Below are 25874 nucleotides of genomic sequence, written 5' to 3'. Positions count from 1 at the left end.
TGTTAACCAGAGGTTAGTCGATTATCTGTCTCTTCTTAGATAATAATATAGAAAAAGATGGGGAGTCGACTAACCTCTGGTTAACAGTCAACTAGAGAATGAAAAACCGGGCGTCAGTCTTCGTTTCGTCCCAGCTGGATTCTGATCAATTTTTTCTCCAAGAATCAATCAGAGATAGTGTCTACTTAAATGTCTCCTGCATCTTTTTTCACGTTAGAACAGCGATAGTTGACACGAGGACAGTTGAAACGAGAAAGGGGAAGCATATTATCGATCCGCATCCCGTGTATGTGTATGTGTGTGTGTGTGTGCAGTTGGAAGGATCAAGGATTATAGCCCATTTGTCGAGAAGTCATGGAATAGTAATTCGCGCCGTAGGAGGTATTCGGCGCGGGCCAAATGGGGGCGCGACCCGATGCTCTCGCGCAGGGGGCGGCTCCGGGGATTTCGATGCAAGGCGCGCGGCGTCGCGAGTCAGCGCGACGCACGTTTGGCCCTCGCCGCGTCTGCCGCTTCCTCCCCGCGCAACTGCCGCTCTCCTTTTAAGTTTCTACGATATTTCCGCAGCGTGTACTCGCACCGTACGACGTGGTGAAATTCCGCGTTACGTATATAATAATTTTACTTTACATCTGTATCTTCTTTGGGTCAACTCTGCAATCTTATTGACTCGCGGATATCTTAAAATCAATATTCGCGACGTTCCGTCGTTGATTAACCGCGGTGCATCACCGTCCGCTCACTCACAATCAGTCCCGATCTGCTCGCTTACAGTTAGATTTTATTATGACCTCGATTATGTTAATCGCTCTTATCTCTCCTGCGTGAGTTGCTTCCGCGAGATTAAATTACATATTACACGTTTTGATCGTAAACGCCTCGAGGAAACCTTGATGCCGAGACACAACGTACGCCGTTCCTCGGTATTGTCGCGCTCCCGATTTCTTTCCGCTTCTGCCTTTGTTTTTCGCTTATACCGCGTCGGTGTGACACGGTACGCGCGTGTAACGTAAGAGAAGAAAACGGAAAAACGACGCCGGCCTGCGGTCAGCCGGATCTGGTTCAGAAACGAGATACGCCTGAGAGACCTGACGTAAACAAACGTGTCGCGTCTCCGTAGACGATAGAAACTAGTATGTGATCGGCGCTCGATACCTGCTTATCGATCACCAACGCAATCAACGCGTAAGTACTCAATAAGTAATTTTGTATATACCAGCTAATTTTAAGAAACGTTCTCAAGAGGTAACATTTCCGCTTGTAACTCTTTGTTTGGTTCATCGCTCTTTTGTATATAGCATGCAGAAGCGTGTAAAGTAATCACTAAGAAACTTCGTGAATTCGTCGTCAATTTTGTTGCCCTTTTTGTATTGTCTTTTCGTAATGGCATGCAAGCCTCGTTATTGCAGTTTTCAGTCTTGAATTCGTAATTACGTATCCAGAATTTGTTTTCGTGACATTGCGCATAGAATCTCGTTAGTAAAACGTCGACGAATCGCGATAACACAGTCGACCGATTTGACTTGCAACCTCGCTGGTCGATGCCTTCTATTGACGATCGCTCGTCGGCAATAATGAAAAATACATGCTCGTGCCTTTTTGCTTGGACAGCACACGAGAGTACAGGAGCCGAAACACTTTTCCAAGCGCTTTACGGAGATCGGACTTTCCGCTGGTCCACGGAGTTTGAGCTTTCCTGTCTGGCACGCACGCTTACATACACGCGCGCACACGCATTTTGCAAGCAGCAAAAGCCAAGACACACACCGCTTACATTGCATGGCTTTCCATCTGCAGGGCCGCGTTCGGAAACATCACTCGAGTGCTCGAGTGTATCATTTTTCTTTGTTGCTCACCGAATGTTAAACGAGGATAAAATGATACACGGGAGCATTCGGGTGACGTTTCCGAACGCAGCCCATGGCGTTGGACGGAGGGGAATGCAGCAAGGCACGCTTCGATGAGTCATTTATCGCTTGACTTTTGTGTTCAATCATTTGTACTTACGGTCCTTTTCGCATAGTTCTAATCGTTAGCTTTTTTGCTACCGGAGGGACATCGAGACTCCCTCCAATCACTTTTGTGAGTCTGTGGTCTTTTCATGTAAATTTAGATCAAGAGTTCGCTAATTTAATACAGGATATTACACTGAGAAAAATGTCCGATTAAATATCGGATAATCCAATTACATAACAAACGGATATATCCGATGAAAAATGTGATCGGTTTTTCGATCAAATTTCATCGACAACTGCATTTCGTCGGCTAAAGTTCATCGGACATATCCATAATTTAATCGGAAAACGTAATCGGAAAAATTAACCATCAAAAACACTATATTTAATCGGTTTATTCGATGGAAATTTTTCTCAGTGTATCAGTGCTTCGGTATTTTTATTAAGCAATTTTACTTCGTTTAGTTAGCCTCATGTCCGTTTGTTTGTCTGCAAACGAACGATATTTTAAGTTACAACCGAAACTGAGAACGAACAGAATTTCAGAGCCGTGTCTCATCCGCGGTGTTTAGACCAGATAACATAATATGTCTTTTCAAATTTATTTCATTTAGTTTAATCATAAGTCTCTCTTTATTTGATGATAATGCGCAAGATCAATTTGACGGTGACATAATTATCTCAAATGTGTCTTCCAAGCACACAAAAATTCAAATCGTCTCTTGCTACCTTGTATTCCCTTGTTCTCCTCCGTTTTACTATTCAACATTTGTGCCGTAGAGACACAGAGAAACACATTCGAACGCGTACGAACGTAATTCGGATTCGCTTCGCAGCCTTAGGGTCAATATGCCTTTCCAATATGCTGGGCAACACCTGCATGTTGGAAAATGTGCGTTTTACGTGAGCATCTGCCACAGCGCGATCCACTGGCCCATTTCCAGCTGTGCTGCGTGCCCCGGAAGTGAGGCGCTTGCCCCGATTAATTATAAATTATGCGGGATGTGTCGCGTTCCCTCGGAAGCCCACTCTTTGTGTTCAACGACGAGTTAGACAATGAACGGAAAGTATATGAAATTGTTGCTTTCACCGTCCTTAAGTACATAGGTTCGCAAGCCATTCGCGAAAAAGTTGAAAATTTTCAAGGACCAACGTTATTCTAGATGCTTTACTGTGTGGATCAAAGAGATATTAACCATTTTTATTAAATTTCGTCTGACATCTTCAACATTATTTCTAGACAATAAATAATTCTTCGGTAATATAATCATTTATTATCAGTAGATATCGAAGCAAGTGAAAAGAAAACAAATATAATCTGCATATGAAATGCACTTAACGTGCTCGAGGTGAGGCCCCTTGAAAATGTCTAAAAGAAATCCGCGTTTTGAATCTTATAAACAGCAACATGACAAAGAAATCCGTGGATAATAACGTAGTTGATCTCGGTACCAAGGTCTCTTTGTGAAAACATCTGTCTCGCATTTCGTTAAAAATCACTCGCAGACTACGAGAGGATAAACGGAACAACTCGCTTTGTCTGCACAAAAAGTCGGAATTTATTACGATGTGATTGCACAATGCCATCGAAACTTAATCATGAACGGTTACTATTTTTAGACAAATTTAATTCTGCCCTGACGTATAGATACTCGAATCAAAGTAAAAGCTCGATACGTTAGTAAGTCGTGAAAAGATGTCCGAGACTCGTTTACAATCTATTATTAATCATCGCTAGATGAAAACTGAAACTATTACTGTCGAACATTGCGTCACTTTAGTCAAAACCCGTGTAGAAACCTGCCAAGATCTTCCCAACTACAATACTTGTCGAATATTTTAATTTTCGACATAATTCCCGCTTACCTACCTTAAAAATTTCAACGTCAAGTCTAGTTAGACAAACATGTTGCATAATTACGGTTTTCTCGATAGTTACGGCTGGCGAAAGATGAACACAGACAAAACCGCCGTTACACACGTGCAGGGGGAGGGGGTAGGAAAGGGGAGAGAAACGAAGAGGGACGACGAGGATGCAGGTCTGCAATAGGCGAAGAGGGTGGTGGGCAATTTGCACTTGGCGCAGAGAGCACTGACGATATCTAGTATCCCGTCGCGTTATTACGCTCGAGGTACCGCGGAGTAAGAGGGAAACAGGGTCCGGAGATGACTGAGGACGTGAGGAAGGGGGAGGATACAAGGTGTAGACTTACTTAGGACTCGGGTATGGGATTACCGTACTTATATTCAGCTCTAATATTAAGTTACCACTTTGCTTTACGGCAAGTGAACAGGCCGCCTGCATATAGGAAGCCATCCGAGCGCTCCCGGGACAGTCTGTCCCATTCGTCTGGGCCCACCTACGAATAATACACATTCGTACGTGCCGGGGAAAGTCCCGCGACGGAACGACAGGTCGTTGCTTCGCGTTAGTCTCCCTCGAAATATCGGGACGAGCTCCTTTCGATCGTTCTTTTTATCGATCGCGAAGGGGGAAGAGCGTGAACTTTCCGAGGACGACCCCACCGGGACCCGTCCACGATTCGTCCTTTCGCATCCCCGTGCGTTCTCCATGTCCTTATTTTCAAGAATCATTTGACGCCAGCAGATAAATAACCATTGTTAAGCAGTTGATCGACCATGACTGGCGATGTGTTTTTAACACAGAAAATTTATTACGAAACGGTGGGGGGAGGATAAAGGAAACGGGGATACTTAAAAATCGCGTTTCGATAGTGCTGTGTTCAACCGACAATCCGTATCGGTGCGCAGTTCACAAAAGTCGAAAACATACGCGTAGACGTATCTATACTGTTATTGCGATAAATATTATCATATGTCTCGGTGATCGAAATGGTTGAGACGCCTGCCTAGAGTGAAGGGAGGTCCAGGTTCAAACCCCGGCTGAGGTAATATTTTTCGCAATAAATTTTCTGTGTTAAAAACACATCGCCAGTCATGGTCGATCAACTGCTTAACCATCCTCATTTTCGCCGCGAAGGGTGGCCGACCTCTGTAGCTGGCTGAAACCACCGAAATCCAGGAACAAACGAAAGGAGGTATGTATATAGCGAGATATAATTCGGTCAAAGGAAATCGAAGTAAACAGTCTGTTTTACAAGATCGAACCCTTCGCACTCAAGGGCCACGAACTGGTCCCAGGAATTGTTCGCAGTGTAATATCTAATATCATAGAGCGAGAGAGAGAGAGAGAGGAAAGAGAGAATTTCCCGCGCGGATACTTGACCTTCCTCTGGAACAGCCTCGTAAGGCTTCAGGGCAATCCTGCTCGAAAGCTCGCCGTCACTTTGCGTTACAACGGTAAAGAGCGGTAGACAGAATTTCCGCATATAAGAAAGTAGAGGTACTGACTTCTGTGCGTGCTGGGGTATGCGCTGGACTTCCTAGCACCATTAGAAATCAGTACTACTCTTCTTAGCATTCGGCAATTAGCGTCCGGAGCGAGGCGGAATCCGTTCCCTCCGTCTCTTTTGCGTGGGGCCCGATCGCGCTACCGAGGGAGGGGGAGAGATGGGATGAAAAATAAGCGCCGTGAAAATAATTAAACATCTTTCTATTTAATTTTTCTCATACATCACTGTCATCCTCATTAGCCTGTACATATCCCATTCAATTGTTTTTATCTTTACAACTTCAGACGTGGCGCCCAAAGTGGCTCAAAAACACGTGACACTTACACAATATTTATAACTAACGCGGTGCCCTGCTTCGTTAAATTACAGTTCCTTCTATTCGCTTTTCGCGCGTCTCCCTCACGAGGAGATCCCTCTGACGTTGTTATAATATGCACCCATGGACAATGATCCAACCCCCCTAGTTGGAAATTAAGAGTCTAGTTCTTTGTCTAAATTACTTTGCGCGCGCGACCCATGCCTCGTGAATGTAATTAATTAGACACAACAGATGCACAGCGTGTGTGCGTGTGTGTGAATATTTAGTCATCAAATTCGTTCGAAGTTGTCAGTGGTTTCGCTCAATTTAATTGAAAGAGAGAAATTTTCAATGCATGCAATCGGGCATTCGGCTGGCGAGCTGTACACGAGTGAACTGCAAAATAGCTGACTCTTTATTGAAACTGTACTTGGAGGGCCGTATCATTGTTTTCCACGAATAGACGTATAATGTCGTACGCTTACGTAAATATTACATACACATATGTATATATATATATTTATATAAACATAAACATACTACTTTGCGAGGAAGTATGAAACATTATAATAAATAACTTTATATTCATACGCGACTCGGAACTATACGGTAATGACTGTGGCGATGGCGTAATAAAGGAATATGTGCCTATATACAATAATATTAAATAATACGCCCGTACAGCGTGCAACTTTCCTGAAACGTCTTCTTAAACGCGTGTCTAAAAAAGCGACGACAACGAGCACCCAGTTGAAAAGCGAGAAGATCAAGGACACTTGATACCCTCCTTACAAAACGCGGTACGTATCAATTAAAACAAATTGTCTACGAAGGAGTCCGGATGGAAAAATCGTATGATTATAAATTCTAAAAGATACCACTCGTAAGATATACTTAATAAAAAAGAGAAAAATATATATTAGAAAATATATAAGCTTATCGGTCATATATAAGAAAAAAAATCTAAGAATTTAAGTTTATGAAGTTAGATTTTTATGCTTGATTTGTCAAAAATGTAATTTAATTTGAAGCGTGAATTGATAAACTTAAGAAAATTACTTAATATTTGGGACGCTAAGTAGCAACTTGTTAGTCTATCGTTTTTTAACTTCTTATAGCGAATGCGGTTGTTTGCACTAGTGCACACTGAGTGCACACTAAGGCTTGTTGTGAACAGTCAATTTTTATATTAAAGGATTATCTCTTGAAATATTTCTTAGCCAGTAAATTAACATGTACAGCATCTGTATAGATGATTTTGTTGACTAAATACTTTTTCAACATGTATTTAAGATGAAGTGAAGTATAACAATTAACTTCAGTATTTTCATGACCATATCTGGTATTTTTAATAATACAGAAAATTTATTGAGAAAAATATTACCTCAGCCAGGGTTTGAACCTGGACTTGCCAACACTCTAGGTGGCACTTAGCGTGCACTCAGTGCGCACTAGTGCGAGCCATCGAATTCGCTATTACTAAGTTCTTTTTCCCGAAATATCGAGTACCAACACAAAACCCCAGTTTGAAGATCCTGCATTTTTATCAAGATTCTAGCGTGCGCGTTTATTTCCCTTTATGTATCCTTATATATCTTGTAGACTTTAATTGCAGTTTCATCTGGACGCAGATTCTTCGAATACAATCGCGAATTCGCTCATTCTTATCGGTTACGACTTATCGTTAATATACATTTAGCGAGACTGGAACGATTTCACCCGAGTGGGTTACCACGGTCATCAAGCGACGGCGAGGACGATGACGAGGAGAATGACAAGATTTCTGGCGAGTCTGTCCGGTGGTTAGGTGGAATCCTTGTTTCGTTTGGTTTCCTGAAGCCTCGTCCAGGTCTCGCCGAGCGCTTTCGCGAAATGATCGTCAACTGCGCAAAGAACGCTTAAGGACTCGTCCAGACTAAGGCGAGGCTAATTGTAAGACAAGACTGGATCCAGACTGGTCCAGCCATTGGATCATAGGAGCGATCGTCACCCAAGGCCGGTCCATGCTGAATCCAGAGTGTCGCGTTCACTTTATCCCTCGCGGGACAAACATAATGTCTGTTACTTACCGCTCAGGCCGGGCTCCTTGTCCGTATTAGTGGCGTTGAAGACGGCCGCGTACTTCTTCAGACCCAGAGACCGCTTAAAGTGCTCGTCGATCGCAGGATCGCTGACGCCAGTCGCCATCTTGATGACAGTCCTCTGACCACCCGACGCGGTAGGCGTCGTCGTCGGCATAGGCGTCATAGCGGTGTCCTCGATTGTGATCCCTGGAACATGGACAAATCCTTTCATCGTACGTTAACACCAGTTATATAACTTTCAGTTATTGTACGTAAAGCACACGTAAAATGGCTTTTATTTTACATTTTACAAATACAACCAGGATACAAAAATAAAAAGTCGCAAAAGCAGATATGATTTTTAAAAAAGATTAAAAATAAAGAGTATAACAGTCGTGGGAACAGGTTGAACGCGATTTTTAGCGTGTTGCAAGATTCTAAAAACGTAGAAAATTGTAATGTTCTTTTCAAAGTAAGTGTTTAGACAAACCTAATCTCGGAGATATAATTACATATTGATTACGTTTTGGCTGATTAGTTAAATATTTAACTAATTTATCAAATAAATGAAACTATTATTATTTTTAATATCAAAAAATTCTACTAACAATATCCATAAATCTATGCTCGTCTGGATATCCGTTACCGCGTTAATTCAGTCCATAACTAATACGAACATGAATGTTTCAGGAAAGTACGTTAACGAAGGAAGAAATGCTACCATGTGCACCATCAGGGGATTAACCGTATTTCCATTGAGAAATCGCATCTGCACATCCCTGTTGCAGCGGGCATTGTCCTAAAATACTCTGCACAAACACCCCTAACGACAATGGACACTTGGGAGATGCCTAACAACGGACTATTTCTCTCGGCACAGTCAGAACTTTTATTGTCCGCCGAGACATTTCGGCAAACATATTTCGAATAACTCGAGACTCGGAGATGAGAACAGTCGCAGGTAAGTTTATACAAAGTGTGCTCGAAATTTTACGGTTTTACTTTAAGTCGCGTGAAATACGAAAACGCTATCTTCATCTTCTCGTGTCCGAATCTTCAGTCAGAAATTTGTCAGAAATTTTAACCGAAAGATGTAACACTAATTATTCTTTTCCTTCTTTTCAGGGGCTTTCTATTACTCGTATTATTAACGATTGCTTACCAACTTGCGGCGCGGTAGGAACGATCACGCTCGGTCTGTTGTGGTGATGACTCGATCTTCCCGCCGACATGTCCAACGCCTCGCTCTGAATCGGATCTCTCCTGCGCTCCTTACGCCACGCGCTGCTCGGCTTTCGATGAAGATTCGTCACCTTCGGTCTCTCCTCTGCAACACATAAAGACATACCACTATGAAGCGGAAATATCGCTGTGAACTGGCACTCGTCGTTAGAGACGCTAATGGACATTTCAAAGTAAGGAAGGAACACTCGATATGAGGAATCCTATTCGTTATTATCTCGACTGATTACTTTTACACCACGCTCAGTCCGCTGTCCCGCTTCGAAGCGACGATAACGTGTTTTGCTCTGAATGGAACTGCTCTGCACCCTTTTCGTTTTGACACTAATATTCATCTCTATCAATTTTAATCGCAGTTTAATTATTTTTCATCCTTTTCTAGTTTCAAAAATTAGAAAAGGATAAAAAGCAAGTTAATCTACACTGATAGAATCGGACATCAAACTTTATTTACAAATTTTGTTTTAAAACTTATCATCGGTATATTTCAATAAAAATCGGGGAAAAATGCAGAAATTAAAACGTTTTAAACGAATGATAATTATGAAAAAAAAGCGAAACAGATAATTTCGACGGCATTGGCAGTTCTGGCGTTTAAGAAGTACGAGACGAGACGCGATCGACGAGATTGGCCACGGCTCCGAAAGTGTGAAAACAACAACGTACGCACGTTAAAAGATGGGAAATTCTCGGGAGAAAAACCACTGACACGTTTTCCGTCGACTTTGTCGAACTATAAAATGGAACGCAAGGAACACCAACGTTATTTCGAATTAACGGTCGCAGAGTGGGGACGAAAAGAGTGGTGGACATGAGAGAGAGAGAGAGAGCGATTAGGCTGCTTGTAAATATTTTCGCAAGTACTGTCCATTTAGACAAGAGAGCGGTATAAGCTGAAGGGCCGCGCGTGCGTGAAAAGCAAGTTCGATTGACTACGTCGGGCCGCCGAGGCTCGTTCCGATTTCGACACCAACACCAGCATAGCTAGAATTCTTCCCTTACATCTGTTTACCACGCGCCTCGCGCCACGAGACGCGTTATCGATCGGAATCTATCGGAAATCGCGAGGGTCGTCTATTTCCGAGCGGCGGGGCGTCTAAAGTTGGAAAACCAATCAAACGAGACAACCCCTCGCCGCGATCGGTCGAGGAAGAGCGGGACGGCCGAGGAGGAGGAGAAACAGGACAACGAAGGACGAGGGAGGAGGGTAGTAAAAACGAGTTCGGTTTCTCAGGATGGGCAGGAAGTGCCTAATAGCCGTGAGAGGATCGTCAAGAAGATGGCGAAACTGGTTTAGAGGCCGCGCACATCGCGGGGAACAGATGAATGGACCGTGGAGTCGAACGGGAGCGCGCAGAGCGGGAGGATTTCCTCGAGAGTCAGTTAGCGTCTCGATATGTACCGCCGATAATTAACAAACGCGCGCATGAGCGTCCCTTTATGACTCCAAATCATAGGGCGACTCATCGTTTCCGCTTATTCGTTGAGGCTATCCAGCAAATAAATCGGGAGAGCCGAAGGTTCCTTGTAAGTCCGTAAAATAAAATTTGATGAGAGCGGGTGGGGGGCAGAGCACTCTTGCAACATCGCACAGTGTTCGACATGTACCTCTAATTGCATATTTCGATCATAATGCCGTATATTTGGAGTATAATAACACTTTGTTATTTTCAACGCTACACTGTTAACTTTGTCTTGAGAGTAGTCGCCACTGCCGGTACTCAATATGTTGTTATTTTTAACTACCATGTGCAGTAAAATTTAGTAATACAAATTTTAACATAAATCATAGTTAGAAAAACAACTACATTTGTTATCCAACCAGTTTTATGATTTCTTTTAACTCCATTTAAATTAACAATATATTGAGAAGTAGTGACGACTCTCTCTCTTTTTACGCATTGAGTTAAATTCAACACTACAAATTTAATAGTGTATTCTGTAATTGCCACGATCGTAAAATCGAACGCTACATTGGAATACCGAAGAGTCGAATGCCAAGCGAGATGCCGTATTTAATAAGACTCGTCGTGTTTCGGTAGACTCCGATAAAAACTTCTTTTTATTGATAAAATTAAATTTCAAATTGAACGATTATATCTCTGAAACACAACACATAAAATCTCAGCAAGCCCAAAGTGCTTGCAGAATGAATAGAATTTTTTTCCGAAAATCTACTCGTTAATTTCGTTTTGCGTTAGCAGAAGTCGATTTTAAAATCCGGAATAAAGCTTATACACTAAGTTCTGTCAAACGGAGATGCAACAACGCAGAAAACCAATTGTTTGCTGCAAACTCGCCTCTTGGATTTGCCTGAAACTGTTTTACAATAAGATTTGTTTGTACGATCTCTTCGGCCCGCATTTAATATGTATACCTTGCGATTTGCGAGGCAGTCGGAAACTGTCGGCATGAAGCCACGGCTGCCAGAGATGCCTTCTCTTGCACGGGAGCTCCATTTTATCGGTCTCGGAAGCATCAATGGCGAAGTCAGACCGCGGTGTCGTCCTCTCTTACGAGATATCGAACGAACACTTGTCGAACAAGGCGAAGGTTTATTTCTCCAAAACGCACTGTATCTTTTTCTGCGAGCGTTCGGTTAAATCACCGCGTATTCTTCAGCTTCAGTTATATCATAGCACAGTTGAGAGCAAATCTTTAGTTTTCTCATAACGGTGTATAGTTTTTATTTCTATCGAGACACCCATCGCGATCTAATTGCACCGCGAGAAAGCAACCGGGCTGATGATGGGGGCGCGTAAATAAAATTCAAAGAGGGTACGACGGTGTTTCCGATAAAGCAAGTTATCTTCGTCGATAACGCGACTTTTTCCCGACGCACGATTATCTGCTGAAAACGATCGGGAGCACAAGTCTCCTTGTACTTGGCGAACAAATATAAATGTGCATCGATCTCGCAAATGCCGATTGAAGTTTCTCACACGATGTACACGTCGATCGCTTTCGCCGGCGATATAATAGATAATCACTGGACAGTCGGCGAGGATTACCCCTCGACGTAACTTTCGACGCACTTGGCCACTTTCGTCCTCGAAATGAAGAATCTGCGCGACATGCCCAATAAAAATCCCATTAACGTGGACATTTCTTCTTGCAGAAGCGCTCACTGGTTTCCTCTCCGAAGATTTTTCTACTTTCCGGACACACGGAGTCACAGCCTCGGATAATCGATACGATTACCGCTTCATCCGCTCGCGGCGTGAGACAATCGAGAGAGACGTCGGAGAGAGGATCGCGAGATCGCCACGAACAATAGGAAGGGCTCGGAATCCAGGAGAACGAAGGGAACGAAGACGAGTGAAGGAAAGGGCGGCAGGGGAACGGGAGAAAATGTCGAAAACCGCGGGAGAGGCGGAAAAGGCGAGGCGCGAGACACGCGAGCACGCACGAGGCCCACGTTCGGATAACGAAACGGTCATTTAACGCGATCGCGAGGCCGCGCACAATGAAGTCGGGGCAACGGCGGGCGAGGAGGAGCCGAAAATGGCGACGACGCCCGAGGAGGAGCCGCGAGGTGAAAAAGCACGTCGTCAAAGGAGAGGACGAGGGGAAAAAAAACAGCTGAAATAAAAGCGAGGTGCCTCGGAGACGCGCTCGCGGTTTCGTGAATGCGCCACTCACGACTGTCTTAAGATTCATTCATTCATCCGCCGCCTCGGCTCGGAGCCCGTCCGCCGCCACCCTTCTCCCCGTGCAACACGTGGGATCGGAGGAGGCTCGCTCTTGCACGTACACGCGCGCACACCGAGCGCGGCGCCGAGGCGGGTTATCCTGCACGGATACGCCGCGAATTAAGCGTGTATTTATAAGCGCGCGCGCGCGCGCTCTCGGCTGGAAGCCAACTCGTCTCTTTTCTCGCTTTCTCTTTCTCTCGACCTCTCCCTCTTTCTCTCTCTTTTTCTCTCCTCCCTCGGTCTCTTTCCCTCTTTCTCTTTTTACAGGTAGGCACGATATACTGGGTGTGCGGAGACTAAAACTTCGCACGTGTGTGCCCTTTGATCGCTTGGAACTCGATGAGATGAACTGAACGCGCTCGATATTTCCCTCTTCCTTTTTGCCGCCTTTGGCGGAATACTTTGAGCCGAGTCAAGCTCAAAAAACGCGCGATTACTCGTCCAAGTTGCGTATGTTCGATACACGGTTTGTTCCGATGAAGAAAAACGCCCCGAGAGAAATTCGTAACGCTGCATTGAGAGACGGAAAGGGAGAATCGTAACCGGGGGCCAATAATGGATACTTCTCGTTATTTTCCTTCTTCCAATTTTAAGATTTTTTCATATCGACTAAAGTTGAAATTAGATTCTCGTTCAATTCGTAAGACGTGCGATAATTTCACACGACTTCGTATATATGCGTTAATGTAGGGCAAAGTTCTATTAAAAGAAAAATTGAGGACCAAGAAATCGAATTTGCTCGGGCTCATCTTCCAATTTCTAAATTAGAGAACTACGCAAATTGGATTTAGTATTAAGTTAATCAACTCGAAGGATGTGCGGTGATTCTACGCGATCCCGTATATATGCGCGTTAAAATAGAGTAGATAGACCCGTTAAGGAAACGAGAGCCAATAATCAACTAGTCCAAACTCTTCTAATTTCCGATTGGAAATGGGGAGTTTAGTATTAACTTCAAAGGATATGCGATAGTTCTACACGATCTCGTGTACATACACACACGCACCCTCAGAAAGGACTTCTGTTACCGAGACAGAAATATTCCTGACGCATTTATATTTCTCACAACCTCATTTAGTATAAAAATAAGACAATGTCAAAATAAAATCGATAATTCTTATTCTCCTCTATCGAATTAAAAAAGATTGACTTACTATATTGAGACAAGAGTGACTTATATAAATGTAAGTTTATATATTCTTGCGTTTAGAATAAATTGTCCCTCCATGTTACAACGTACGAAGGCACGTGGCACCACGATATTAGACAAAAGGCGAAACATACTGTCATTTTATTCTAGATTTTAGAATTTTTCATTTGAGATTAAAATATTCCTTTCTCTATAATATTAAGATTTTATTATTATTATATTACGATATTAAGAGGAAGAAAAATTAAGATAAAATATTCCTTTCTCTACAATAAATATGATTGGCGCTGTATCGATCCTATTTTATGATACATTGAAGTGTAATAGCATTGGATCCGGAAATTTTCTTCTGCGGGTGCGTTAAAATAGACATAAAAATAGAGATAGATCAGTTAAGAAGAAAACCGAGAGCCAATAGTCAATTGGAACTCTTGATATCTTAGATCGGAGGCTCAATCACAAATCTTCTCTGCTCTAGCGTGAACTCGAGAAAAGCGACAAATATCATTGACGAATATTAAATTTTTAGGAAAGAAGGGGATTATGGATATATAATTAAATTAATTCGATTCGTAAGACACACACATACGATAATTCCGCGCGACCCTGTATATGCGCGATGTAACCGGCAGCATCGATGCGATGCACGCGCGAATGCGTCGAGCGAGGTTGATAGCGTGCGTTTATTTTAACCCGAGTTTTAACCCTTACGATGTCCATGTACCCACCGCGCACCGAGTTCCATTGACTCGAACGCGAAAGAAACAGAAAGAAATGGAGAAAGAGGCGCTTTATTTTACATAATTTCTCCTGTTTTAATCCCTTTTATATTCGGTGCATAAAATCTTAACGGAATAAACAGGAATTAAAGAAAAAATTGACAAATGAAGATAAGGCGATCGTGAAAGCAGTAAAATTTAATGCCGGACCCGGTAATAATGACCCTCATTTACATACCTTGCAACGATATTATTTACATATTAATTTAAACTCGTGCGTTTGCGTTTGGAGATATTCGAGGTTGCGTTAAATATAATTAGCGATGCTGTCGATCGTAAGTCAACGCTCGTTCGTTCGCGCGCGCGATTTACTAGAATGATCGAATTTGCATGCAGTTTCGCATTCATTATTCGAGAGGCCGAATACGACCCGTGAGATATATGCGATGGAAAGTTAAGCAGTCACGGCACATTCTGTCTAAACTTCCTGACAAAATGCATCGGCGTAAGCGAAAGACCCGCTCCGCTCGACGAGTAAAAATTCGAGATCAGCAAATGCGCGACTCGCGTCGCGTTGAGCACGTGTACTCGGTCTACAATACGTGGAATCTAATTACTATAAACGGTAAAACTATGCGGAACAGCGACGTTGTGGCACTTCGAAGTAGTCGTCCAGCGAACTCGGGTGAATTAAGATTCAGTTAAACGCGCCCTTATGACGTGGAAATGAAACCGCTCGTTGCATTCTTTCCATTTTTCTTTCAGGCCAGATAATTTTATTTAAAAAAATGACAATCTTCATTGAAGTCCTCGTTAGTAAACAGATATAATAATTTGGAGTCTCGACGCTCTATTACAATGTTACCCGTTTCAAGACCCAGTTTTCATTTTCTGATTAACTGTTAACCAGAAGTTAGTAGAGTCTCTGTCTCTTCTTAAGGCCTACGTCCACGACGCTAGAACTTGGACCAAGTGTAGCCAATCAACTTGCAACTGTTCCATAAAAGTTGTAAGCTGATTGGCTACACATTTTTCAGACCTACAACTTGGACCTAGCATCGTGGACACAGGCCTCTAGATAATAATATAAAAAAAGATGGAGATTAGATTAACCTCTGGTTAACAGTTAACCAAAAAATGAAAAATCGGGCCTGGCTATCTCGTGTGTGCTTGATTAAAAATGTTTCTTATAACTCTATTGTTTAAAAAATTGCGAATTTTAATAAGTATGGAGACGATCTTACTGGCAATTCTTTCTTATAATAAAACACAACGTTTCGGCCAGGAATACTGGTCCTCTTCAAGTAACAATCTTACAAGAGTGTCTACAAATGTAAGATTCGTCAGATTAAAGATGTGAAAATTAAGTTAGAAGTCAGAAATTTCGTTGCACAATGTATCTTGTCGTCAACGTTAGAAAACAGAATATTCTGTCTCCATACTTATTAAAATTCTTGATTTCTTGACTGGCGTCACTAAGCTGCTATTTAATTATTAAAAGAAAATAACTGAGTTTTACGCACACGCGTAAAATAAACACGCTATAGATAAATCTAACATGTCTACTATAGAAATAAGTACTTAATTTTGTATTATAAAAGCTTTGTCATAACTAAAGTGTGTTCGCCTGCACTTCCAATTTCACCATTCGCGCAAACTGTCCGGATAATTCCGCAAAGGGGATTTCGTAAGTCGGACAGTTGAATACAAAGCGAAGAATGCGATTGCTCACCGGCGGTCGCGCGATCGATTCTATGTAAAAACGATCGCGCGTATTGTGACAGTGTGTTACGATCGCGAATTTACGTCAGGTAATGGCACGTTGCGTTATAACACTCGGCGCCCGCCGATAATAATAGCGATATACCCACGGCGATTCGCTCCAGCCTGCATACGAACGAGCCTCCGTTAACGTCGCCCGTGCACGCGCGCGAAATATAGAATGACTGTTGAACAAATTATGCGTGGAATGTCGACGGCACGTCGAGTAGTTGTCGCCGTTTCTCAAGTCCCGTGCATTCCGCGCGAATTCGCGATTTCGCGCGTTACATTTCATTGTCAAGTTGTGTCTCTATACACGTATCGCGCGTATTCCCGCCAATCAGGCGTTGATATTATATTTTCCGGATGAGAAACGGAGCGGAGGAAGCGCGCGCTTTCCTCGAGAGAATGGCTGAAGAGAAAATTTAGATGTATAAGAGAGAGAGAGGCACGAGAGAATCTCCGCGAATGGCAAGTACGGTGGTACAAGTCCGAATGGAAATGACTCGTTTTGAATTCAAGGCGCCTTTGTTTCATACCGCTGCCTGAAAATTCGAGGTGAGTTCGAAACGCTTGACATACTTTTCCTCACGGCCGAACATTTCTCGTTGTTTCAAGACGACCGTCATGAAGATAATAAAATCCCCGAGTTCCTGCTTTGAGAATGACGTAACTCAACGTGTGTCATTATTGCTAACGAAACCGCCAACAATCCCGCGATATTCGGCGATCATGGCGGGAGAGGAGAAAGGGAGCTACACTTCTTTGTCTATAACGACAAGAGAGGGAAACTGTTTTGTAACATTTCAAAAGAGAGCAGAGCTGTCCCTCAACGTGTAATTTCTCTCTTTTCATCGAGCTCTCTCGGAACGTTTTACATTCCACGTATCAGCGGGAGGGTCCAGATTCGCGAAACGAAATCGCCAAGAGATGTAAACTGACCTTGCACCATTGTCGCCGCTCTGGAAAGGACGTCCAAGGCACTCTCGACGGCGGACATATCTTTCTCCCTTCGATCGTCCAGTCCGTGTGAATTTTCTCCTCCTCCTCTGTTCGCCTCGTCTCGCGCGTCACCCTCGCGCGAAACTCGCGCGCACCCTCAGAGCGGTTGGTGGGTCCTCGGCCTCCCCCTCACCGCGCTTCCTCCCTCGTTGTCGCTTTCTGCGGCGAGGACACGTCGTCCTTGTCCCGTCGCTGCGCTTCCACGTCAGGCGCTCTGTATAGGGACAAAAGTCGAACTTTAACTGTTTGGGCCTTCCTCGCGGCCGGAGGCGGCGCAAATAAAGTAAAACGGGGATTAAAAAACGTGACATTGTCTGTGGAATGCGGACCCCTCACCGTCGGCGCCCCCTCCGTCACGCGGGAGGACCCCCCACCCCCGCGGCACTTCTCTCGCGGGACCTCTTCTCGCGCCACGTATCTAGCAACGGGATCGACACGTTCGCGTTCGTGTGGCACGTTAACGCCGATTGATAATCGCTCTAATTAGATATCGCAACGCTGCCCTGCGTGCTTCTTTAATGGAAATAATAGTTTTCATATTTTGTGCGGTTAAGATAGCTCCCTTAAATTTTATAAAACTTTAAGTATCCTAGGCATTCATGATCTTGACAAACGATTTTAATAGTTTGTAATTGTAACGGCATCTGGGTACCTATCATGGAATTATTTCCTAGAATTCTATTGTTTCCCAGGGAAAACGAAATAATTTCGATCGGAATCCGTTCCGAATATTTCCATGATAGGTACTCAGGAAGAAGTTTGTTTTCTTAAGGTCCAAGTGTTTTCTTGATCCAAGTTGTAGCATCGTGGACATAGGCCTTAAGAGAACAAACTTCTTCCTGAGTACCTATCATGGAAATGTTCGGAATGGATTCCGATCGAAATTACTTCGTAACTTAGTCCAAGTTCTCGCACCTGGACACAGGCCTTAGCTAAACTTCGTGAAACACATGTCGACTGCTTAAAAATATTTAAAAGTAGTTTAGATTGTCGCAATTACGACGATGGATTTCCTTATTTGCTAAACTAATGCTATTACACTTCAAGGTGTCATAAAATAGGATATAGCGCCAATCATATTTATTATAGAGAAAGGAATATTTTATCTTAATTTTTCCTTCTCTTAATATCTTAATATAATAATAAAATCTTAATATAGAGAAAGGCATATTTTAATCTTAAATGAAAAATTTTAAAATCTAAAATAAAATGATAGCATGTATCGTCTTTTGTCGAATATCGTGGTGCCAACTTCGTGCATCGTAATATGGGGGGAAAATTTATTCTAAACGCAAGAACATAGAAATTTACATTTATATAAGTTACTCTTGTCTCTATTTAGTAAGTCAATCTTTTTTTAATTCGATAGAGGAGAATAAGAATTATTGATTTTATTTTGACATTGTCTTATTTTTATACTAAATGAGGTTGTGAGAAATATAAATGCGTCAAGAATATTGTTAGTCTCGGTAACAGAAATCCTTTCTGAGGGTGTGTGAATAGTAAAATCCATTGTCAACGAAGAAAATTATTATAAGGAAAGTTACTCGATACTTTTCGGCCACTTTCCATTTCCTCCGATGGTACTCGCATTTTTCTCGAGTTACAAAACTGAAAGTTACATCATCTCATCGCATTCTTACCAAGTCAGGAATTACAGAAATTGAAAGTTATCGGAAAAGATTGCCCACTTGATATTTCTCAGATATACCATATACTAGCCTAAAGTAAAGACAGACAGATACGAAATGATAATAAAGTGTTAACGTACTTTAAGGATAACGCAATCAAACACGCTGTCGTGTATCATTTATATTGACTTTCTACACAGTAAAGTAAAGGCGTTAAATATAAGACAGTTTAGTCAGACGTGACAGTTGAGCTGCCTCTATCAACGTGGATTTAGGACAGAACTTTTAACAGATTTCCGGAAGAATGTGTGTTTGCGGAAGAATTGAAGGATTGAGAAAATACGTCAATCAAGCTTATGCCAGTCAAATATTTTACAAACATCCCATATAACTTATAATTCTTTCACATGAAAATTTCTCACGACTTTCTCACTGCGTCTTGAACTTAATGATAATTTGATATTTTTCCTAATAAGTGGTCAATCACTGCCTTTCGTGAATCTTTTTTAATGTTGTACATTTTTCCTAAAGAGGAAAAGAAGACGCTGATATGTTCGCTTTTCTCTCTGATATTCAGCAAGGAGTAAGAGGGACGGTATTTTCGAAATCGAAAACGAAAAGGAAAGATCGCGGCTGGTTCCAAGCCATTGCTATCTGAATCGCGACCTCTCTCATTCCTTCTCATCCTCCTCGCGTGCTTTTCCCGCTTCTCGCAACACTACCGTACGGTCGACATCACGATTTCATCATAACAATATAAACAACCTTTTATCCACCGCCCTGCCGCTGTGCGCGCTCTGCTCTTTCCGGTACTTTGGCTTTTTCTTCGTTCTGTTTAAGGATTTGCAGATCTTGCGCGAGCTCGACGCCAATATCGTCGAAGAAAAAGTGACTTTACTTCATTCCTCCTTTAATTTACCAAATTGCTTTTTAATTCTTCATTAAGAGTCAAGATCCACAATTTCGTCGCAATTGAAAAATTAATTAAATAAATTAAAAAATAATTATTATCTAAAAACTCGGAAATTACGATATCAATTCCCAGAGTACGAGATTATAGAAGTAACTTCGACTATGGAAATTATGATTAAATTGTTCTTCAACTGCGGCCATTTCGCTGGACTAATATTAATTATCACAGCTTTATGCGTTAACTTTTACACATTCAAATTTTTATCAATGTAAATTGTAAGTTTCGAAATTCTTCGGAGCTTAAGTGTATCTTTAAAGGAAATCTCTCGAAGGCACCGCCCGATTTCGCTCGTATTTGTCGAGTTTCTCGTGCGATAAAGCACCGAGATAAAGCCGAGAGAGGATGAATCTAGTTTACAAAGGCGCGCCGTTCCTCGGCCGTGCCCCTCCCTCGTGATTTTACACGAATGCCGCGCGGTGTAAACGCTTGAATCGCCGCGTCGTCAGCTGGCGTTGCTATTTAAACGAAAGGACGGCCCCGAATAAAGTGTATCGCGGCGAACACGCGAGAGTCATTGCGCATAATGCAACGTCATTGTGCACCAAGTGACGTGCGTTTGTAAATACGAATCGGCGTGTGACAGCCGCGGAATTTGGGGGCGTAACCCTTTCAACACGCGCCGCATACGCGAAATTCAGCTGTAACCCGCGAGCGAGCGTTTTTACTTCGCTCTCTTACTTCGGTCAATCTCGCTCAAAATCTAATCTCTTCATAGATTGAATTTCTATAAACGATGTCAACAGCACGACGAGCTATCTATTGTTATACCTACTGTAGCCTCAATTTTACGCGGAAAAAAAATTTTACTCCATTTTTTTCAATCGCTTTCCCGTCTTGCCAAAGAATCGAATAATTCACTTTCATTCATACTATTTCTATTATTACGTCTCGCAATGCAGCGATTATGAATTAAACAAGTCACGTTCTAATCAGACACATATGTATACAAAAATATTGAACTTTGTATAACTGTCTTAAAAAACATGCGGACAATGCATCTCGTATAAATTTGACTCGTATAAATTTGAATCGATTGAACGTTCGCAAACATACTTGATCTTTCAATTTTTACGGATTGAGGTTACCATCGAGTATTTGTTATACTATAGAACGCGTTCAATGCGAGAGCGTTAAATTAACGGTGTGCGATCCACAGAACAAAAAAAAACGGTGAATATTCGCACCTTCGACTAACGTCACGCAGGTCGCTCTAACCACTCGATCGGTGGATTCTCGCGTGTTATCTCGACCAGAGATTCGACTAGATACATAGAGTGTTCCGAGAATACTACCTTTATGAAAGAAACGAACGAAACTTCATATAAATTTTTTAAATGGTGCGTAAGAGGATATTCTTGAAAGGCATTCAGGAGTTTCTTGAGATAAACGACGAAGGTTTATTCTACCTGCTGTTTAATTAGAAGTCCACTTCGAATTAATATGATTTTTACACGGATTAGCACGAAGATATTTACCTAACGTTCGAGAAGTTGTTTAACAACGTTAATACAAACGTTGTACGAATCTTTTTAAGGAAATTTAGAATTAAGGGTGAAAACAGAAGCGTTTCTTAAAAAAAAAAACAAGTTCACGTGGTGCCAATATGCAGATTTACTCGCCAGGATAATAAGAATCGCAAGTTTTCCCTACGAAAATCATCCCGAGTCAGCGACGAAAAGGAATAATTTTGATTCGTCGAATAAATCGCACACCCCGTATATGCGCACACATATATACATATATACATATATACGCACTGAATAGCACGTGGTATGCGGGCGATTATACACGCGACTGCGGAGCTCGACAACGCGAGAGCTCGAAACCGCCGATCGAGATTTCTCGTCGAACGATTTCTCGTTGACGAACTTGTGGGGGGAAAAAAAGAGACCTCGGTCCGAATGAGAGTTACATAAAGTCCGCTTGTACATTTTAATTTTCTCAACTGTTATCTTTCTCTCTCTGACTCTATCTATCTCTATCTCTATCTCCCTCTCTCTATCTTTGATTTTGTTCACGTGTCTCGGTAAAACACGGCGATAAAGTAAATTTTTACACAATTTACACGGATATAGTTTTATCGGGATTGTCGGGAAAAATTGGAGAGATAGATCACGAATAAATGCGTGACGTTTTACGGTCGACCTCTTGGGAAAACGATGCGACAGAGCGACGCGACGCGCTGATGCGGTCGCGTAGATTTCCACTCGCGCGCCCGCAAAGCTAACAAATCGACCGCGGTCCAAGAAAAACAATAACGCCGCGGTATGCGGGAGGTGCGAATCGTAAGAATTTCGCGGAGGCTCCTGCGGCGGGGCGACGAGGAGGCGCGAATGAAATTTCAGAGACGGGACGAGCGCGACGGGCGCGTTGACAAAGAAATTTTCGAGAGGGAAGGACACCACGGAGCGCGTTATTTCGTTGCCGAATTCCTCGGGAGGAATTCGGCTTGGTCGTCAACGTATAAATTAACGATTCACTCGCAAGCTCGGACTTTTCCCCAAACAAAGATCGGCACACGATCGCTCGGGGAAAAGTTCGACGCACCCGATGGAATTCCAAACGCGGGCGCGTTCCACGGAATTTTTACGCGCCGGCGAACGAAACGTCAGGCGAGCTAATCGCTCCTCTTCTATTTGCCGTATACGGACGCTGCGTTTCTTCGCCGAAACGCGGGAACGTGATAAAAGGTATGCGACGAACACGAGCGCCAAGTTGCAATTATGCTCTCGTGCGAGGAAATAAAAGCGCGCACGGAGAGAATTTTCCTCTTAAAATTTATCCTGAGGATCATAATCGCAGGACAACACGGCATTTCGAAGAATTTTATCAGTTTTTTTTTCAAATTTTACCATATACGTTTTACACTAAGTTTTTCAAAATGTCGTGTTCTCCCACGATTTTCAAGGTAGATTTTAAGAGAAAATTCTCTTCGTGTACGAAAAGGAGAGGGACGGGGAATTATTTTAATTAAAAATAAGTTGTTTTTGAAATTGAAAGGAGAGAAAATGAAATATCTGACTTGGTAAGCCTTCCGCTAAAATAATACTCTCGGCAAAAAAGGTAGTCGAGAAACATCTACCTTTTCATTCGGAAGAGAACAAAGTCCAACGCACACCGTAGATTCAATCTCTCGTAGATGTTATCGCGTCTGGTGCGCTTTCTAAATTTTTTAATTTTGTGTCCGCACAAAAGCCGCAATTTCAGGAAGCAGAGGAGGACAATGAAATCGAACGTATCTTAGTCCCGATGTTATTAAGAGTGAAAAGGAAAGATTACGTAAATATCCCATAATGAAATAGAATGTATTTTACCCTAAAGTTAAATTATTGGAAATAAAAAAATTATTTAACTGAATAAAAAAAAGTTAATCCAAGTGTTTATTATAAGAGACGAGAAATTGCTTAAATATCTGATCTAATTTCATTGTGAATTTCCTACTGAAACACCTGGCAGAGAGACAGGACAAGAAACACCTTACTTGGAAGAGAACAAAGGCCGGTGCTTCCATAGATTTCTCATAAATGTTATTACGTTTGGAATTTTCAAATTTTGCGAGCTTGCGAAAGTCGCAATTTCAGAAGGAGAACAGGAACGAAATCGAACGTTTCTTACTCCAAATGTTATTAAACGCTATTTAAATACTGAATAAAGGAATCGGCTGTGTCTTTATAATATTAAAAATGAAAGAAATTAAATGAAAAATCACATGTTGCTTGAAATATTATTACAAGCAAAAGAAACGTTATACACTAAAGTATCTGATCTGACTTGACGATAAGTTTTCTGCCGAAACAGCCGGCGGGGCGGCCGAGAAACATGTACATACTTTCGTCGAAGAGAACAAAGTCCGGTGCTTCCATAGATTTCTCATAAATGTTATTACGTTTGGAATTTTCAAATTTTGCGAGCTTGCGAAAGTCGCAATTTCAGAAGGAGAACAGGAACGAAATCGAACGTTTCTTACTCCAAATGTTATTAAACGCTATTTAAATACTGAATAAAGGAATCGACTGTATCTTTATATTATTAAAAATGAAAGAAATTAAATGAAAAATCACATGTTGCTTGAAATATTATTACAAGCAAAAGAAACGTCACGCTAAAGTATCTGATCTGACTTGGCGATAAGTTTTCTGCCGAAACAGCCGGCGGGGCGGCCGAGAAAAGTGTACCTTGGTTCGGAAGAGAACAAAGTCCATCGCCGCCGTAGATTTCAATCTCTCATAAATTCCTCCGCGTCTGCCGCACTTTCTAAATTTCTAAATTTTGCGCGCTCGCGGATAGGCGCGAAGAATTTCCGCGAAGAAAAGACGAGGCGAGACCGTAAAGGGAGGTGTCGCGGGCGAATTTATTGGCGAGCGAGCCGCGCGAAGGGACCCGTTTCGCGAGAAGGAGTTGAAAACCGCGCCGACCGGCCTCGAACGGGCCACCGGCGCACGCGGGCGAGGAGAAGAGGATCGGCGACGAGATTCCGAGCGTCGCGCCGTGACTCGCGGCATCGCCGTTTTAAGAAAGGCCGATCGCCGGGCCCCGCGCGATCCCCATAACGCGCCGCGCCGCCGTGGAATTGAGATTTCGACTGATACGCGGTAGTGGGTGTCACGTGCCGAGTTTCTCCCGTTTCTCCCGTGCGTAGAGCGCCAGGCGACCGTGCGCGTACTCGCTAATAATCGCGCGTGAGACTCCTCTGGCGAGCAAGGCGGACTCGTCGAGCTCCGTTGTTTACCACTCGCGCGCGATTAGTCAAGGCAGCGGTTTTCTTCTCTCGCCGCGAGATCAAAGGGCGCGAATTAATCAATTAGCGTCGATTCGCGCGCAGAGCTGTAGCCGCGCGACGAGAGCGCACGGCGAGTCGTCACCCGTTGACGTCGCGGAATTCGCCGCGAAATTCCGAGACGTCAACGTCGCGGGACCACGGGTCTGACTTTCACGGAGCGAGGGTAGGGGAGGAGGACGAATTGGCCTGTCGCGGTGGAAATCGCGTACCTGCTGCGAAATTGTTCCGCAAACGTGGGACGACGGGAAGAGGCGCCGAATCTCGCGCGGTTCTCTCTCTTTCTCTCTCTCTCCCACTCGGGACCGGCCGATCGCCCCGCGGTGGTCGCACGAGGCGGTTTCCTCGGACTCGCCGACGGTGCGAGGAGATCGCGGAGCGGAAACCGTCGACGGCGACGATGACGCGCTACTCCGAGCGATCGTCGTCGTCGGCGCCACCGCCGCGCGGCGCGCGTCCCTCGACATTCGCGGGGAATCAATAGAGGAATGCGGCGTAGCGTAGAAGAATGCAAAAAGAGCCGAGGGAGAAGGAGAGGAGGGAAGAGAGCGAGCGAGAGGAGGAAAGAGCGGCGGGGCGTACGCGCGCGCGGCATTCCACGGGGAGAGCCGCGCCGGCACGTCGTTCATCCCGCCGCCTTTATTTGACAGTGCGTGCGTGCGTGCGTGCGCGCGCGCGTTTTATCACACTCGTACTCACCGGCAGCGGCTCGTCGCTCGTCGCTCCCGTCAACGTCGCCGCGTAAACCGATGCGCCGCACCTGCGAGACACGCTCCGCGGCCGACCTGGCACTCCCGGCTCCCGCGACGTGTCCGATCGGCGCCCGGACCACTCGCGTCACGCCGTCGGCGCGTCGTGCCGCGTCCGGCGGCTCGCTCCCATTGAAAAGCACGGGAAATGCAACGGTATGCGGGCGGGTGGACGCGCGCGCGCGGCACGGCCCGCTTGACACGACAGGCAGCGGCGGCACAGGCCGTCCGTCCTCATCCCTCCGCCGCTCTTCCGCCCGCGCGCCCCCACCCTCGCCCCGCCGCCCTCCGCCCGCCGCTGCCGCCGCCGCCGCCGCCGCGTGCGCTCGGGCATTACGCCGGAATGCGCGGTATGCGGGCCGGCCGCCGCGCCGCGGCGGCAGGATTGTCAGGCTCCGGCCGCAGCCTTGTAAATACGCCAGCGCGCGCGGCTCTGTGCCGATTGTTGCGGCTTGCGCGCGCGACCGGGGACGGATTTTTCTGCG

At 43.9% G+C, this 25874-nt stretch overlaps 1 protein-coding gene across 4 annotated transcripts; it reads right to left on the bottom strand.

Annotated features, from left to right (window-relative positions):
- Positions 1-5512: 5512 nt before the first annotated feature.
- LOC105568964 (transcription cofactor vestigial-like protein 4) lies at positions 5513-25411 on the bottom strand. 4 transcript variants are annotated; one of them, XM_012025051.1, is made up of 5 exons: positions 25340-25411; positions 17200-17473; positions 8853-9017; positions 7697-7897; positions 5513-7510 (listed from the first exon to the last, which is right to left on the bottom strand). In XM_012025051.1, the coding sequence occupies exons 2-5, from the start codon at positions 17255-17257 to the stop codon at positions 7431-7433; spliced, it is 504 nt and encodes a 167-aa protein (XP_011880441.1). In that variant the 5' UTR covers positions 17258-17473; positions 25340-25411; the 3' UTR covers positions 5513-7430. The 4 variants fall into 4 exon arrangements, with proteins under 4 accessions (XP_011880441.1, XP_011880440.1, XP_011880439.1 ...); XM_012025050.1 differs by lacking the exon at positions 25340-25411 and adding an exon at positions 24853-25053; XM_012025049.1 differs by lacking the exon at positions 25340-25411 and adding an exon at positions 24039-24798.
- Positions 25412-25874: the final 463 nt, after the last annotated feature.

This window comes from Vollenhovia emeryi, unplaced genomic scaffold (genome assembly GCF_000949405.1).
Source record: "Vollenhovia emeryi isolate VEMERY1.0 unplaced genomic scaffold, V.emery_V1.0 DF939126.1, whole genome shotgun sequence".
NCBI lineage: Eukaryota > Metazoa > Arthropoda > Insecta > Hymenoptera > Formicidae > Vollenhovia > Vollenhovia emeryi.
This window is presented reverse-complemented; position numbering and strand designations above follow the sequence as displayed.